Genomic DNA, 16,746 nt, shown 5'->3' with positions numbered 1-16,746 from the left:
ATGTAGGCTAAACTTTTCATGGGAAGAGCACATTAAAAAGTTATGAGGAGATGCTCTGGCAATACAGAAGAATGAATCAAATTAGCCCAATTACTGCTGCTGCTTGGTACTCCTCAGTGATGCGTTCAAGGACACATCAGATGTTCCTTCCAGCTGCAGCTGTTTCAGAGACTTGCCTGTTTTCCTGCAGCAGTGGCATGAAGAGAAACCTGGCTTCGGATCTGAGCTACCAAAAGAAATACACACACACGTTAGCCTTGTTGGAGTCCGTCCTCCTGTAACAGCGAGCCCACAGGTCGTCTGTCAGCAGGTGATTATGACATCATCATTAGGTTTCGTTGCTGGGCAACATCTAGTGGTCGTTGTAATGATGACAGGAGCAAAGGCAAAGTGTCGGTGACGTAGTTTAAAGAGACAAAGTCCATGTCAGGAGGAGGAGGTGGTGGATGGATGAATGTAACACATTAGAGCCGTGTGTTCGATTCCCTTGTTGTTTCTATTATCCGTGACCATTTGTTGTTGTTATTGTAACCAAGACAACAGAGACTGTCTAATATGAAGGAAGTTCTTATTTTAACTCACAGCATTGAAAGATTTTACAGCGGTAAAATTCTACTGTTTCCATGGAGACTGTTGATTTGCTGCCATTAGCGTTCGTGATAGGGTGACCTGTTATTGCTATTGGAAGGAGGGGAACATTAAAGAAGCGCGCTGCTCTCTCATCCTCCTGGGGTTTTTGACAGGATCTTCACTAGCTGAACTTTGGTCTCTAAGGCCTTTTATAGTTTAACTGACTTTAAGTGATTCCTTCAGTATCAGACTGAGATCAGGAGAAAACCTTAAATACTTAACTTAAAAATCTAAACTTAAGGTGTTTTGTGCAACAGGTTCCCAGGTGCCTGTGATTGGTGGAGTTTTCAGGATAATGTGCTTTGTGTCAGGTGAGCAGGTTTTTCACAATAAGAGTCTCCATGTTCAGGCTCTGGATGAACCTTCTTCTCTCAGCCTGGTTGTTGCAGTAAACAACAAAACATGATTAAAACAGAGAAATGCTTCTGTTTAATTGAGACAAATGTTTGAGCATCACTGTGACACCAAACAAGTTCATTAAGAATGAACTCTTTATCACATTTGAACGGCAGAAAGCAAAAGCACACGTAATTGATTCAAGCAGAGGAACAATTATCTCATGGTGGAACTGGTGAATTAAACATCAGTGTGTTATTTATATCAGCTCACTGCTGCTCATTAGACCGCAGGGCTGAAGCCTCACAGCTGCCTGCAGCTCAGTTATCCTGATGCAAGAAGTTTGTATTCCTACACTGAACTTCAAAGCCAGCAGGAGGGGAACCAGCTAGTTATTAGCATACATTAGCATATAGCTACAGAAGCACTCCACTTTCCAGTAGCTGTTGGTTTAAACGCTCCAAACTGGGAGGGGAGGATTTTTCCATCTGATCCTTCATGAGGCAACGAAATGACTGAGAATGACAAGTATGTGGCCTCTCACACCTTCATCGACTCAGCAGGCCTTAATTGGCTCGTTAGGTGTTGTGAGGCAGGTGAGGAGGTGTCAGCTGTGACCTGTGACCTCTGAAGTCTATGATAATTTATATTCTTTATTTTTTTGCTCTGAAAATATTTAAATGAAAAGCAACATATTCTAATGTTCAGAAAAAAAACACAATTTTAAGTTGTGTTACACTTTTATCTTTTTGATCCTTGAATCCTCCTTTTGGTCAGCTGTTTTTCATCTCATCATTCTGATCAGATCAATCACTGGAGCATGTGCAGTGTGTTCCCTCATGTTTACACCACATATCTTTACGTTTGATTGTTTTTATGTGGATAATATCATTAAATGAAAATATACAGGAAGGATTCAGACGTCACATCAGATTTACAGAAGAAATAATAAATTAAACAAATTAATTAAACAAGGAAATGATTCAATTAAAGCTGAATATCAGAGGTTTTATTGATGGTTTGGTAAAGTTTTACTGTCACATTTCAGAATATTTCATTTTTTATTTTCTATTTACTTTCAAATATTACTGAAAATTCTTCGTGTGTCAATTAAAAAAACACTTTTTAATCGTAAAATTACGACGTTATTCTCATGGTATTAGGATTTCTTTTCTTGAAATATCATGATTTTATTCTCCTAATTTCGGATTCTTTTTTCCCCTCGACGTGGCCCTGATACTGCGTCACATCTCATGTCAGTATCGATGATATTTTCATTATTTAACATTATAAAAATTAACCGAGGCAGACACACCACGTGACGTCGTGACGACATCGGTGATCACGTGGTGCGCCGGTCAGCTGACTGCCTGCCGTGTTCCGGGTCGTCAGATCGGCTGTGTTCACTTTTCTTCGGTTCAACTCGAGGTAAAACATCTTTCTTTTGAACTTAAAAACCCGCCGCTTCACTTCCGGTCTCTTCGCTCACGAGCAGAGCCGAAGAATTTCAAACGAGACATAACGAAACAAAGTGCGAACGAGGCGTCAGTCACGTAAACAAACAGTCAGCTGTACTGAGACTCTACTGATGACGACGGTTCGGTCACAGTTAATGATCCATACTTACTGATCAATAGTTAATGACCCATGAAGAAGTTCGGTTTACTCTCAGTGGACTCAGAACTAGGTTTCTGGATGGTTTTCTCGAGCAGGGGCAGATTTAGAGATTTGGGGGCTGAACTCGGGCACGAGGCCCCTGGGGGCCCCTGAGGTTCCTGGTGACATCAGCAGGTCAGAGTTTTACATTAGTATTTAAAACACACGTACTTACAGCTGCTTTCAACCATAGACTGTAAATAAAGATGGCATCTGTGACGTCACTCACAGGTTTCTGAGTGAGCTGCTCCACTGTCGCCATTTTGGCAGTGATGACTCCGCCCCTAACTCCCAGCTAATCCAAATATGGTCAAAGAGGAGGGGCGTGGGTGTAGCTGAGACTTTGAGGCATGTAGGTTTGATAACTGTGACTAGCATACACCCCTGTTAGCATCATTAGCACAGCTGAGTGTCTTGCCCAAAGGCTAACCCAAGGCTAATCAATTTGCTGGCTAATTAGCTAGTTAACAAGCTAAGCTAGCCAGGTATGGTGAGCACAGCGACTGATACCTGCTAATTACTGAGTCAGTTAGCTGAGGTGTTACTGAGCAGATGGCTAGCAGCTAGCTCTGGTCCTGTCTCTAGGAGGTTGGTCCTGGTCCTGGTCCTGTTCCTGTTCCTGGTCCTGGTACTGGTCCTGGTCCTGTTCCTGTTCCTGTTGCTAGTGCTGGTCCTGGTGCTGGGCGGCACTAACTGCTCTGCTGGTTGTTTGCAGTCAGTGCCATGAACGCCTCGGACAGCGACGAGGACTTATACAACGAGAGGACGGCGTTGGTCCCGTCGGAGAATCCGGCAGTCCCGTCCTACAGACCAGATCCTGACCTGACCCCCCCTGATGACTCGCCAACCAAAAGGGTAAAGGTCAAGTTTCCCACGAGCTCATGTCCTTAGTGATGATGGTGTGATGTATTTCCTGACTGTGGCCCTCTGTCGGTGCAGTCTGGGGTGAGCAGGAGGGCGGGTCCAGCTGCAGCAGATGGTGGCGGTGGCGGTGGAGGCGGAGATCAGGAGGTGGATGCAGACGAGGAGGAGCTGACTCTGAAGTACGGAGCCAAGCACGTCATCATGCTGTTCATCCCCGTCACCCTCTGCATGGTGGTGGTGGTCGCCACCATCAAGTCCGTCAGCTTCTACACGGAGAAGACCGACCAGCAGCTGTAGGTCCACGCTTCAGCCGCCGCACCTACGACTGCTCCGCCCTCAGCTAACCGCCATGTTTGTCCCCGCAGGATCTACACGCCGTTCACAGAGAACACGCCATCTGTCGGCCGCCGGCTCCTCAACTCCGTCCTCAACACCATCATCATGATCAGCGTCATCGTGGTCATGACCATCTTCCTGGTCGTCCTCTACAAGTATCGCTGCTACAAGGTGAGGAGCTCAGGTGTTCAGGTAGAGGTATAGCCCCCCCCTCACTGTACAGAACATGTGGCGCTGTTACCTGAGCAGGTGTGTGTGTTTGTGTCGTTCAGTTCATCCACGGCTGGCTCATCCTGTCCTCCCTCATGCTGCTCTTCTGGTTCAGCTTCATGTACCTCGGGTGAGTCCCGCCCCCTCTGTGTGATGTCATGACTGTGACCAGCAGGACTCACCTGGGGGAGACGCGTTGACCGCTCCTCTGTTTGCAGGGAGGTGTTTAAGACGTACAACCTGGCCGTGGACTACCCGACGGTGGGGGTGATGATCTGGAACTTCGGGGCGGTGGGGATGATCTGTATCCACTGGAAGGGCCCGCTCCAGCTGCAGCAGGCCTACCTCATCCTCATCAGCGCCCTCATGGCGCTGGTCTTCATCAAGTACCTGCCCGAGTGGTCGGCCTGGGTCATCCTGGGCGCCATCTCCGTCTACGGTGAGTCCGCGGTGACCTGAGCACGAGGTAACACACCAGCTGATGACGGGTCAGTCTGTTTGTTGACAGGGACTCTTTCCCATCATGCCTTGCTCTGGTTGTTTGTTGTTGCAGACCTGGTGGCCGTCCTGTCTCCCAAAGGTCCTCTCAGGATGTTGGTGGAGACGGCTCAGGAACGCAACGAGCCCATCTTCCCCGCCCTCATCTACTCCTGTGAGTCCGTCACGCTGTGATGTCATCAAATAATGTATATCAATAATCAATAATCATGAAGGAGACGAGCGTGAAACTGACGCTGTGACGAGTTTCATCCTTTTATCTTTGTATTAAAGAGTCGACAGGAAGTGACACGCTAACATGTCTACATTTGTTTATTGTGTGTGTGTGTGTGCGCGCACGCTCAGCTGCCATGGTGTGGACGGTGGGAATGGCGAGCCCGATGGACGCTCAGCGCTCTGAACACGAAACAGGTCAGATAAGAAACAAAAGCTGCGCCCATCACAAGCAAGGAATCATGGGAAATGAGGGTTGACAGAATACGATGAACACCTCTATGACAGTCACATGACGTGTTGTTTATGTCGCCGTGTTCATGTTATTCTGTCCACTTCCTGTTCTCTTTCATGTCATGATCTACATGATGGAGCTCTAGTTACTCAGTGGTTATCGATAACTCAGCTGCTTCATTGAAATTAAAATCAGTTATTTATTAAATTTGCATTAAAATCAAAAATTTAAACAGTAAAAAAGTAAAAAAAACATTTTACATTTTTATGTTTTTCTCTGAATTAATTAAATACATAAATTTATAAGATACATTTTAAAATCACGTCTAACAGTCATTTTCTGTTTTACATTCATTTGTTTGTTTTTACTTTTTAAAACTAATTAGTGAAACAAGTGGAAAATTAATACATTTTTAGTTTCTTTAAATATTAGAATATTATGTTCATGTATATTGACCTCACACACTGACATCCACATTTACCTTTTAACCAGTTCATTGTATTCATGCTGTCTGCCTCCATTTTGTTTTTCAGATGAGGAGGCGGAGCAGAGCGTCAGAGGGGCGGAGCCTGAGAGCCGACAGTCCCGGACGTTTGCAGAGGACGAGCTGGAGGAAGACAGTGAGTTTAACCAGTGTAAAGACACAACATTAGAACAGTGTGTCTTTAAGATATTAAAGGTGTGTGTGTGTGTGTGTGTGTGTGTGTGTGTGTGTGTGTGTGTGTGTGTAGGGGGGGTGAAGCTAGGCCTCGGTGATTTCATCTTCTACAGCGTTCTGGTTGGTAAAGCTGCAGCGACGGGCGGAGACTGGAACACGACGCTCGCCTGCTTCGTCGCCATTCTGATTGTAAGTCCTGGTTTAAGACGGCACGGCTAACTTTAAACTTTAAATTTAACTATTAAATTGAAGTTTAACTTTGAACTTTAAACTGTAACTTTAAATTTAAATTTTTACTTTTACCGTAACTTTAAACTTTAACTTGAAACTTTAACGTCTGAGTGGTGCTGTAGTGTAATGTGTGACTGACTGCTGTCATGTAACTGTCATGTGACCATGGTGCACCTGTGCCTCACCTGTGCCTGTCTCAGGGTCTGTGCCTGACTCTGCTGCTGTTGGCCATCTTTAAGAAAGCTCTGCCGGCGCTGCCCATCTCCATCACCTTCGGCCTCGTCTTCTACTTCTCCACGGACTTCCTGGTTCAGCCCTTCATGGACAACCTGGCAGCTCACCAGTTCTACATCTGAGACGAAGCCCTGCCCACCCCGCCCTCCTGCCCACCCCGCCCTCCTCCTCGTTATCCTGCAGCCACCGCCGCCGTCTGGTGATGTAACGCACAAAGACAAAAACTTCCTGCACCCCTCTTCTACCTGTCTCTGAAAGTCTGCTTTAAACAGACCACAGGAAGTGATGTCACAGACAGGGGAAGCTTGGGGGGCGTTCCCTGGTCGTTTCTGCTCAGGTGTGTCACCTGTTGACCGATCATTCAAAGGAAAGATCCGCCTTAAATCATGTAGCTGGTCGTGTTTGTAGAGTCTCTGTCACATGACTCGCTGTGGCGGCTGACTGTGATTGGCTGACACTTGAACCCTCACATCTCCGAGTGCAGAAACAAACCAACAAACATAAACAGCTGTATTTGAATGTTTTACAGAGTTTTAAAGTGGATTTTTAAGGTGGATTTTTCCATGAGGTCACAGATTCAACACATTCAATTCTCAAGTAAATTTGGACTTTTTTATGTAAGAAATAAAAGGTTATTGAGGGGTGGGGGTGGGGAGTGTGTATGTGGGGGTGGGGGGTTTAAATAAAGATTAGGATTTAATTTAATCAAACTTGTCTGGAACCAGGTTTAATTAAAGATTCAGTTGTTGCTCTAATTTAATCAGATAAACTTTGATTTAATCCAGTTTTAGTTTTAATCTGAGTTGGTGTGTTTGTTTTTTTTACTGTCTTAGAGAAAGTTCGTTAAAGGCTCAGTTCACCCAAATCACACAAATACATTTTCCAGTATACGAAACAAAGCAAAACGCCCCGCTGAGGTAGGAAGATTAGGTTTAGATTCTGGAGCTTTTGATATCTCCTTCAGTGAGACTGATATTTGTACGGTGGCTGACGAGGACAAACGAGCTGCAATGGCCCAAAACACTTTCCATCAGGAGAAAGCACGCAGACTGAAAAACACAAACAAAAACAACAAACAAGCTGCAGCTCCAGGCCTCTAGGGGGAGCTCTAAGTGGAACACCCATAGACCGTATAAAAGCTAACGCTAACACTAGCTACGTGTTCTGTTGCTTTTATAATGTTGTAAAACACTACAGACAGATGTAAGAAAAAAAAAAAAGGAACACAAACCTTTTTATGTCGCTTCTTTCATCCCTCATACTCTCTCCTTAGGTCAAAGGTCAAAGGTCTGACCTCTCAGGTCGAAATCACAAGCTAATGCTCAAGGTGTTCCGTTTGACCTCACAGACGTCACTGTCAACAGGTTTCTGGTTAAAATATGACAACGTTCAACCGACGTTCGCAGAGGCCGCGTCCCGCGTCCTTCAGAGGCGGCATTTGAAGACCGTTTGCGTCACAGCGGCGTGACGAGGCCGGCCGACCTATCCCAAGATTCATTGCGCGCCGGTAACGAAAGCTAACAACACCGACAGAGAGACTTTTACATGTCAGCATTGTGTTTCATCTCAGTTCAACAGATAACGGGTCAACTGTTGAAGCCAGGCTTCTTCAAGCTAAACGTTTTTGAGAAAAAAAAAGTTACGTGTTGTCAAGGTTGCTAGGCAACAGGAGCCGCACTTTGAGACGCAATGACACGTATGGTTGGTGACGCACAGAGTAAATCCTCTGTCTCATTTCGCTTCAGCCTTTGAGGTTTGCGACGGGCCACACCTTCAGTCTGCTGACCTTTGACCTCTGGGATGTGGGTTTTGGGTTTTTCCAGGTGAGTCTGGGTCATTGTTCATGTCGCAGCAGATCTCCTGAACACACGTGACTGTGGGTGAACTGAACCTTTGAACTGCCCCGGGGCATCAAAAGCCCCAAAGCCCCAAGTTCACTCCATATCAGCTGTAAGTTTATTAGGTACAAATTATTTTGTTTAGAATTTAAACGATGAAGTAAAATATGAGTGAAGACAGTTTGTTTCCCTCCATCCTGTGTCTTCATTAGCTTTATTTCTAACTCTTTATATATTTTGTAAAAAGTGTTTCTGTGTACCGTTTCATTTTGTAACTGAAACATGTTGAAGAGATTTTGCTTTATTTCGTTGTTAATGTGCAATAAAGTCAAACTTCTGTCATGAGCTGAGAAATAAAAATGATTCTATTGAACTTGTTTCAGCTTCACTTCCTGTCTGGTTCTTCAAACTTCACCTTTTCTACTCAAACATCTGAAAATCAAACGTCGTCATCCTGACCGCTACAGTTCCAGGTTTCAGGGAAAGTTATGTGCTGGAACTATTTCTTGGCTAACAACACTGTATCCATCCGCCTCCTCAGGCTAACCACACCCTGACTCCAGCTGTGTATCCATCTGAAGAAAGAAACAGAACAAGCTCAATTGTTTGTTTTTTTTACAGTCGGAAAAGGACCATCCTTTCAGAATAAAATCCCAAAGAGCTGCCCTTTCACATCAACATGTTTATTCTGATGAAATAAAAAAACAGTCTAACGGTTCATGAACCAACACAGGAGCTGAGACGAGCTGCAGCGTCCAACACACGCCGCTCTAACTTCTCTCTTCAAACTGAGATTTGTTCTTGAGCAGGAACGCCGCCAGGTACTCGATGGGGTTCGGAGGTCTGAGAGAGAAGAAGAAACATCAGCTGATCAACAGGACGCACTGGAGCAGAGACGGGAAGGGAGCGGCCAGATGTTTGACACTGTTCATCTCATCAACGTAAACTATGATGAATAATGTTTGTAGGAGCTTTTTACTAGTTTGTTGGTTTTTCTATTATTTATTCACCTTTTTAATTCATTTGTTTTTGGTAATAATAATGATGATAATAATAATAATAATAATAATAATAATAATAATAATAATAATAATAATATTCTCTTTTGTTAGTTGTTAGTTTCTTTATATCATTTGCTTATCTAGCTTAGTTAGTTACTGTTAACTAGTACGTTGTTTATTTGGCTCATGCTATGGGCACCTGGGGGTTATCTCTGTAGGTGGAATGGTCCAGGACCAGCATGCACCTGGGCGGGCCTGTGGTTAAAAAGGGTTTCGTTCTCCTGAAGCTTCAGACAGAGAAATGATCTTCAGTCTCTGAGCAGCTTCATGAGGAGAGGAGCTTCACTGCTTCCTCTCTCATCTCCTTTAGGAAACACTGGAGCTTCCTTCACCAAAGGAAAGGACACATGCCGTCCCACAATGCCTTGCTGCAGCAGCATTTAAAACCACATAAATGTAGAAACATCAGAGCAGCTGTTTCTGTCTGATGGACTGAAGCTCAGATCCATAAATATAGATTCATTCTCTTTCATCAGTCAGGAGTCGCCATGAAGAACGAGCTGATGAATCTATAGTTACATCATCATCATCATCATCATCATCATCATCATCATCATCACCACAACTAAATACTTTAGTCTATACATTCATGTTGCACTGAATCCTCCCATTGTGGAAAGACAAACATTAATTTTCTCTATTTATCAAATGTTTAAAAATGTTAGAAAACTAAATATAATTTATTCTGATCTGTTGCTCAGTTTATTATTATCTAATTATTATTTAAATGGCTCAACTTTCTCTGTTTGTATTTTCTACTTTCAACATTTCATCCTGTTTGTTTCTGTGGTTAAAGGAGGATTCATCCTCCAGGTGTTTAAATAAAGTCAGTTAGAAAACAAAAGTTTAGTGTCAGTGCAGTCGCATCAATTCTCCTTCACATCTTTCCTTGACCTCAAGGAAGAAACATTGAAAGTAAAGAAAGTAAAAGTAGCTCAGACACACACACACACACACTCTGACCTCTCTTTGGCGAGCACTGACAGGCCCTGCAGCAGGATGGGGACCACGGTCTGGTCCAGGTACGCTCTGGTGGGCAGGGCCTGCAGGTCCACCTTCTGCTTAGACAGCTTCTCTGCACTCGCCTTCTCGTTCTCCCCCGTCCTCTGAGGAGCAAGCAAAGCATGCTGGGAGTCTGCCCTAAACCTGTCATTACACAGTGTGTGTGTGTGTGTGTGTGTGTGTGTGTGTGTGTGTGTGTGTGTGTGCTACCTGGATGTTGTCTGTCAGGCCGTACTCTGCGTGAGGGTTTTCAGACACCTGCAGGAGGATTCATGTTCACTGGTTTTATAGAAACACACTGGATCACAAGAATCAATACAAAACTGATCATTAACTAAATGATCAATACTGATCAAGCTAGGCTAACAGTTTCCCTCCGCATTCAGTCTTTGTGCGAAGCTAAACCTGGATACAGAGGACAGTGAACCGTCTGACTCTGGCAGGGTTCACTAAAGGTCGGATTGTTCCTTTAATGACTGGACTGTGTCACTGTGTGTGTGACTGTGTGTGTCTCTGTGTCACTGTGTGTGTGTCTGTGTGTGTCTGTGTGTCACTGTGTGTGTGACTGTGTGTGTCTCTGTGTCACTGTGTGTGTGTCTCTGTGTCACTGTGTGTGTGTCTGTGTGTGTCTCTGTGTCACTGTGTGTGTGTCTGTGTGTGTCTCTGTGTCACTGTGTGTGTGTGTCACTGTGTGTGTCTGTGTCACTGTGTGTGTCTGTGTGTGTGACTGTGTCACTGTGTGTGTGTCTCTGTGTCACTGTGTGTGTGTGTCTGTGTCACTGTGTGTGTGTCCCTGTGTGTGTCCCTGTGTGTGTCTCTGTGTGTGTTACTCACAGGAGTGTGTCCCTCCATCGACTGATCTGCGTCTGTGTGATCTGAAAGAGAAGAGCTGGTTTTTAGTTTCCTCAGTCTGAGGTCATTGAACTGTTTCAGGTGATCTCTGCCCCACAGCTCGACCTTTGACCCCACGTGGATGAGGAGCTCTTAACTTCTTCTAGTTCACACTCATTGGATCATGTGATACGGTTGAAAGTTCCACAACAGCCACTAAATGGACTTTGTGTTGAGGCCATTTTGTCAACAGAAATACAAACTTCTGACCACGGGTTGGTGCAGAGGAATACAGAAAATCTCCAACGTGACGGACGTGACGAACAATAGATTTGATCATTCGATGGTTGTGGATAAAGGTTTCAGCTGTTTTCACTGATGTGAAGAAAGAGCTTCATGTTCAGTCTCAACAAAAAGACAAAACCTTATTGTTCAGTCTTCTAACAGCTGGAGCAGGAGAAGTCCTCTCACTTCATTCCTGGTTTTCATTTCTCATTTAATTGGATTATGTTGTGAAAAAAAAGCGTGAATTACATTCAATATTTACAGAGAAACAATGATTCATCAAATATTGATCATTGATAAAGTATTACTCCGATGATTGGTCGGCTAATCGTTTGTTGTTGTTGTTTGCTAATTGGTTGAACAGAGTTTGGTACAAAGAGACTCCACGTTATATTTCTAGAGTTTAACATTAAATAAACATTGCTGTGTTTGACCCACGTCACGCCGTATTGACCAACAGAGCCTATCGATCAGTACCTGACCTTTAGCTCCTATCACTCAGCATCGATAAGGGATGAATCTCTAAATTTGCTCATTTTTGAACAGACTCTAGTTCGAGCGGAATCTATTAGCGGAGCGTATCCGGAGTCAGTTTGAGGAATAAAAGTCGCCGTAGAAAAACATCAGAGCTACTTTCTCATTTAAAAAGAAAACCGTTAAATAAAGCGGCTGAAAACAAGGAACGAGTTTATTTCTCCCAGTTTGTGTCTCGGTTTCTAAAAGAACCTTGATAAAAGAAACCCTGTCTTCCGTTTACTGCTCTGCTCCGATGGAAACCATCAATAACTGTTTCCACATTCTTATGTCTTTATTAAAATCTGTAATCTGGTGTCGGTCGCTCTGCGCTGCTTTGTAAACGGCGGTAAATTAGCTTAGCATCACATTAACGGCCTTTGACCGGTAAATAAACCTCACTAACCGGTAAAATCGACTCCGGTGGTTTGAACCGAGTCGACGAGTCGTTGAATCAAAGCGGAAACACGCGGCAAAGAAAACAGAAACACGATAAAACTGTTCAAAAACGCGATCAATGGTCAACAATGAACTCACCGTCCGCCATGTTTGTTGTGGATGTTTACGCGAGAAACCCGGCGTAAGTAGATTCTGCTTTAACATTACGGTCCCAACGTCACGTATGCTTCCGGTTCGTGTAGACACTTCAAAATAAAAGCCGATTAAAACGTTTTGTTCCTTTATGTTCACGAAACAAAACGGTTCATTCCAGCCAGAGTTTTACAATGGACACAGATAAAAGAACAGAAAACAGAAACATAAATCAAACTATAAGATCTCCAATCAAACAAATGACTGTGTTTTCCACAGCAGTCTTATTTTGAAAATCTCTCATCATGGAGCCATATTGAAGTCGATCTTTTTGTGAAGGTGGAATTTTTCCATGAATAAAATCAAATGCACAAAAAAATCCTTCTTGTTCATCACCTTTCAAAACAACTGAAATGTTTGTATCTTGTAGCTGATCGTTAAAAATATTCCACAATATATTCCGAAATAGTTTATTTTTCTAATCCGAAGAAATCAAAATAATATTCAATATCAATCCTTTATCTTTCTTGTTTTACTGGATATATACAAAGTTATGAAGAGAACCTCCTTCACTTTATTACCTCAACATGAATCAACAGTTCAGAGAGTCACGGCTCACCAATTATTTCTGATCTTCTTCTTTGTTTAGAAATAAGTTTAGAAATAAATTCATTATGTTACCAAAACATCAGTCATTATTATTTCAAATATAGAATTTAATCAGCAACTAAAAGGTTTCATGTGTTGATCTTATTATTGCAGTGAATAATATTCAGTGAAATATACATTTTATTTGTATCACAACAATAAGAATTTACTGATATCATGACATCACAAACAAACAGAGCGCGTGCTCAGCTCAGAGTCACACACTAATATACACTTCATTCCCAGAGGGAGGGGTAGTTCCCACTGAGGAGGAAGTGTTTCTGCTTGAGTTTTATAAGGCACTTTATAACTGTGGGTGTGAATCATCATCATCATCGTCGTCATCATCATCATCATCGTCGTCATCATCATCATCATCGTCGTCATCATCATCATCATCGTCGTCATCATCATCATCATCGTCGTCATCATCATCATCATCGTCGTCATCATCATCATCATCGTCGTCATCATCATCATCATCGAAGTCAAGTGACCAGATTGTCGCTGCGTTTGTCTCCTGATGTTTACAACACATTATAACACTCAACGCATCAACACACAACTGGTAGTACTGATGTCATGTGATGAAGGAGGCGTCCGTCAGAGAGACAGACAGAGACAGAGAGGGACAGAAACTAAAGAGCTGAGATGATGTCCTCACAGTAAGAAAGGAATGAGAGCTCTCCTGGAGCGAGGGTAATCCTCAAACCTCTTCTGGTAGTCTCTGCAACACAGACAGGAGGAACTGTTTACAACATAAATAGAACATAAATAGAATATATATAGAACATATATAGAACATGTGACAACACGTGCTGCAAATACTGACAACACAACGTGAGCGTTTCCAGCGGACACGACGTCATCTCTCTCTGCCAGAATTAAGGGGAAAAGTTTCTTAAAAAGAAACTAGAATCTCCTCCTCCATGTCGTATCCCTCCGCCACTCAGACTAGTTCCAGGTCACAACCTGTGTAGCGGCTAAGCCTGAACTTAAAGCCAGTGAGGGGCTGCATAGACGGGCTAAAACTAATCGACGCGCCTGCTGCTGCTGCATGACTATAACTTGTGTCCAATGAAACAAACAGCTTCCAGATTCGCTTCTTTATTTGATGCTTTCTTTATTTCTCACCGTCTGGATCTTTAAACCATGCAAGAATCCATTACTCAGTGCAGATAAAGTCCATACAGCTTTGTTCACCAAACAACAAACCAACGTGACAGCAGCGGTCGAAAAACTGTGTGCTCCTTCCGCCTAGCAACACCTGACACCTGCCAGGAGGTTCCCACCCATATAGAAATTCACACACACACAATACAATGAGGACACCTACTGGCCAAATTTGGTGTCTACATATATTCACATAGAAATGGCTCCTACAACCTGTTTATCCATAAAATATGAACCATGTGTGTAAAGTCTTGAATAATGGCTATAAAGTGATTTGTGAGGTCACCGTGACCTTGACCTTCGACCTCTGATCACCAAAATCTAATCAGTTCATCCGTAAGTCCTGGTGAACGTTTGTGCCAAATTTGAAGACGTTCCCTGCAGGTGTTACTGAGATATCGTGTCCAAGGAGACGGATGGGTGACCTGAAAACAAAATGGCCGCCGCTCTGACTGTTGCCGGGCGGAGGAATAAAAAGAGACGAACCTGCTGGACACTCTTATTATTCAAGGGATTTAACTTCAAAAGTCACAAAGCTTTAAACAACAAGTCTGAGCCAGGTGCTTCACTTTTCAGTGTCCCCCTGGAAACACTTCCTGTTGTGTTGTGAGTATCTGCGGCTCATGTGTTTTCTCCTCTCAGGGCCACCGTACAAACCCCTTTTCAGTGAGTTCTCAGACGTCTGGACAGACAAGGATCAAGAAAGCAGCTGCTGTTCAGGTGACAGAGAATGAAGATACCTGTGGTGCTCGAGCGCTCTGGGCCCCACGGAGCAGACTGTGAAGAAAGCGAAGGCGAAGGTTGGTAACGACCACGTGGCCACGGCGTAACCACACCACTCCACGATCTCCCCGAAGAAGTTAGCACCGGACACGAACTCAAACACCCCCCCTGAGAGAGACACAGGTCCAGGGATGAGGGACAGAGTTCAGCACAGACCGCGCAGCAGCTGAGACACACATGATGACCTAGTGACAAAGGTTCTATCAGCTGATCTGATGTGGGTCAGGGTCTGATGTGGATCAGGGTCTGATGTGGATCAGGGTCTGATGTGGATCAGGATCTGATGTGGGTCAGGGTCTGATGTGGATCAGGGTCTGATGTGGATCAGGATGTGATGTGGATCAGGGTCTGATGTGGATCAGGATCTGATGTGGATCAGGATCTGATGTGGGTCAGGGTCTGATGTGGGTCAGGGTCTGATGTGGATCAGGATCTGATGTGGGTCAGGGTCTGATGTGGATCAGGGTCTGATGTGGATCAGGGTCTGATGTGGGTCAGGGTGTGTCGTACCTCGGGGGATCCTGTAGGTGATCTCTCCAGGTTTTCTCAGGTTGCGCAGGATGTGATCGCTGTGGATGTTGATGATCATTCCAACCACAAACAGAAGAAAACCTACGAACAAAGAGAGCGTTCAGACATATACACACACACACACACACACACACACACACACACACACACAGACACACACACAACAGACACACACATACACACACACACACACACACACACACACACACACACACACACAGACACACACACACACACACACACACACACACACACATATATATATATATGTGTGTGTGTGTGTGTATATATAGTGAATGTAAATTTCAACAACACTAATTCCCAATTTTGTCACAACCATATTTCCTGTTTTATTTTGAAATTTCTTCCTTATGAATCTGTTGGTTATTTTACTTCCTGTCTTTGTTTTCCCTGCTCCTGTGATCATGTGCCCCGCCCTGATGTGTTTCACCCGTTGCCCCCCCCCCTCCCCCATGGTGCCATGGTGTATATTTACACCATGGCACCTGTAAACTCTGGATTACGATTGGCTGACAGAGGAGGGTGTACTATGTAACTGAACAGGTTAGACACCTGATGGAGGTTTGTAGAGCTTGGAGCTAAGGTGTAACCACCAACAACAGCAATGAAAACAGATGAGCAGAGTGAGAGTTGTTCAAATTAGATTTCAGATGTGTTTGATTTTTAGTGTGAATTTGGAAGCCCCAAATCATTGCCGCTCCCAAACTAACTGAAGTATTGAACACCACTGAAGAATCACAGACATTAGTTACATTTAAATTCGTATACAAATATAATCCGTCTGAGTCTTCACTTGTTTGTTCATAAACTGCTTCAGATGCTCAAACAAACCGGCTTCAGCAGTAGCAGATGCGTCTGTACCGCCTGTACCGCTAGCAGCAGCCAAGCTGGGCCGTGTCTATGGAGACGCCATGCGGCGTGTTGTGAAACTGTCGTAAAACGTGAGCGGCGTTCACATTCAAATTCATCATTTGTAAACTGATTTGTTCAGTACAGAATTCACTGAAAATATGAACGTGTTCAATGAATGCTGCTCATTGAACACATTCATGCACAAGACTGACGAGCTAAGCTAACAGCCAGGTAAGGTCAGTGCAGACACTGACACCTGTTGATTAAAAACAGGAGCTTGGACTTCCTCATGTTCTGTTAGTCCGTTAAAAACAAGTCACATGATCCGTCTGATATTTACATGGAGAACCAACAACCACAAACACTGACAACTAGCAGCTAGCTAACTGTGACTGCACCCACCTGTCACTCAAAGCGGCTTCTCCCTCAATTATTTATTTATTTATTGATGGAGCTACAGAATTTGTTTCTGTGTAGAAGACGATTAAAATACAATTTAACATAAGATGGAGGTCACGCTTCATGTTGTTGTGACTCACCTGCAGCCAGGCGAGCTTTGGTCAGCCAGGTGTCTTC

General features: G+C 43.9%; 3 protein-coding genes across 4 annotated transcripts in view; 1 reads left to right on the top strand and 2 right to left on the bottom strand.

The window, feature by feature from the left end:
- The first annotated feature begins 2,323 nt into the window (after nucleotides 1–2,323).
- psen2 (presenilin 2) lies at nucleotides 2,324–6,741 on the top strand. 2 transcript variants are annotated; one of them, XM_022766716.1, is made up of 11 exons: nucleotides 2,324–2,394; nucleotides 3,338–3,477; nucleotides 3,562–3,779; nucleotides 3,852–3,993; nucleotides 4,095–4,162; nucleotides 4,251–4,471; nucleotides 4,586–4,684; nucleotides 4,876–4,941; nucleotides 5,512–5,598; nucleotides 5,710–5,825; nucleotides 6,068–6,741. In XM_022766716.1, the coding sequence occupies exons 2-11, from the start codon at nucleotides 3,346–3,348 to the stop codon at nucleotides 6,221–6,223; spliced, it is 1,305 nt and encodes a 434-aa protein (XP_022622437.1). In that variant the 5' UTR covers nucleotides 2,324–2,394; nucleotides 3,338–3,345; the 3' UTR covers nucleotides 6,224–6,741. The 2 variants fall into 2 exon arrangements, with proteins under 2 accessions (XP_022622437.1, XP_022622438.1); XM_022766717.1 differs by lacking the exon at nucleotides 2,324–2,394 and adding an exon at nucleotides 2,404–2,757.
- A 1,865-nt stretch (nucleotides 6,742–8,606) lies between these two features.
- Nucleotides 8,607–12,236, bottom strand: dpy30 (dpy-30, histone methyltransferase complex regulatory subunit). The gene is made up of 5 exons (XM_022766715.1): nucleotides 12,169–12,236; nucleotides 10,837–10,877; nucleotides 10,213–10,260; nucleotides 9,964–10,106; nucleotides 8,607–8,782 (listed from the first exon to the last, which is right to left on the bottom strand). Exons 1-5 carry the CDS (start codon nucleotides 12,176–12,178, stop codon nucleotides 8,710–8,712), a joined length of 315 nt encoding a protein of 104 aa, XP_022622436.1. The 5' UTR covers nucleotides 12,179–12,236; the 3' UTR covers nucleotides 8,607–8,709.
- A 1,005-nt stretch (nucleotides 12,237–13,241) lies between these two features.
- Nucleotides 13,242–16,746, bottom strand: part of LOC111237591 (3-oxo-5-alpha-steroid 4-dehydrogenase 2-like) — a 6,089-nt gene continuing 2,584 nt past the window's right edge. Inside the window, exons 2-5 of the mRNA XM_022766737.1 lie at nucleotides 16,710–16,746; nucleotides 15,277–15,378; nucleotides 14,724–14,874; nucleotides 13,242–13,537 (exon numbers count right to left, since the gene is read on the bottom strand). The exon at nucleotides 16,710–16,746 is cut by the window's right edge and continues 127 nt beyond it. Of these exons, the coding sequence (XP_022622458.1) occupies nucleotides 13,471–13,537; nucleotides 14,724–14,874; nucleotides 15,277–15,378; nucleotides 16,710–16,746 (357 nt within the window). The 3' untranslated portion in view covers nucleotides 13,242–13,470. The remainder of the gene's footprint in view (nucleotides 13,538–14,723; nucleotides 14,875–15,276; nucleotides 15,379–16,709) is intronic.

This window comes from Seriola dumerili, unplaced genomic scaffold (assembly GCF_002260705.1).
Source record: "Seriola dumerili isolate Sdu_G_001 unplaced genomic scaffold, Sdu_1.0 BDQW01001001.1, whole genome shotgun sequence".
NCBI lineage: Eukaryota > Metazoa > Chordata > Actinopteri > Carangiformes > Carangidae > Seriola > Seriola dumerili.
The sequence above is the reverse complement of the archived record's forward strand: the minus strand, read 5'-3'. Positions and strand labels throughout refer to the sequence as shown.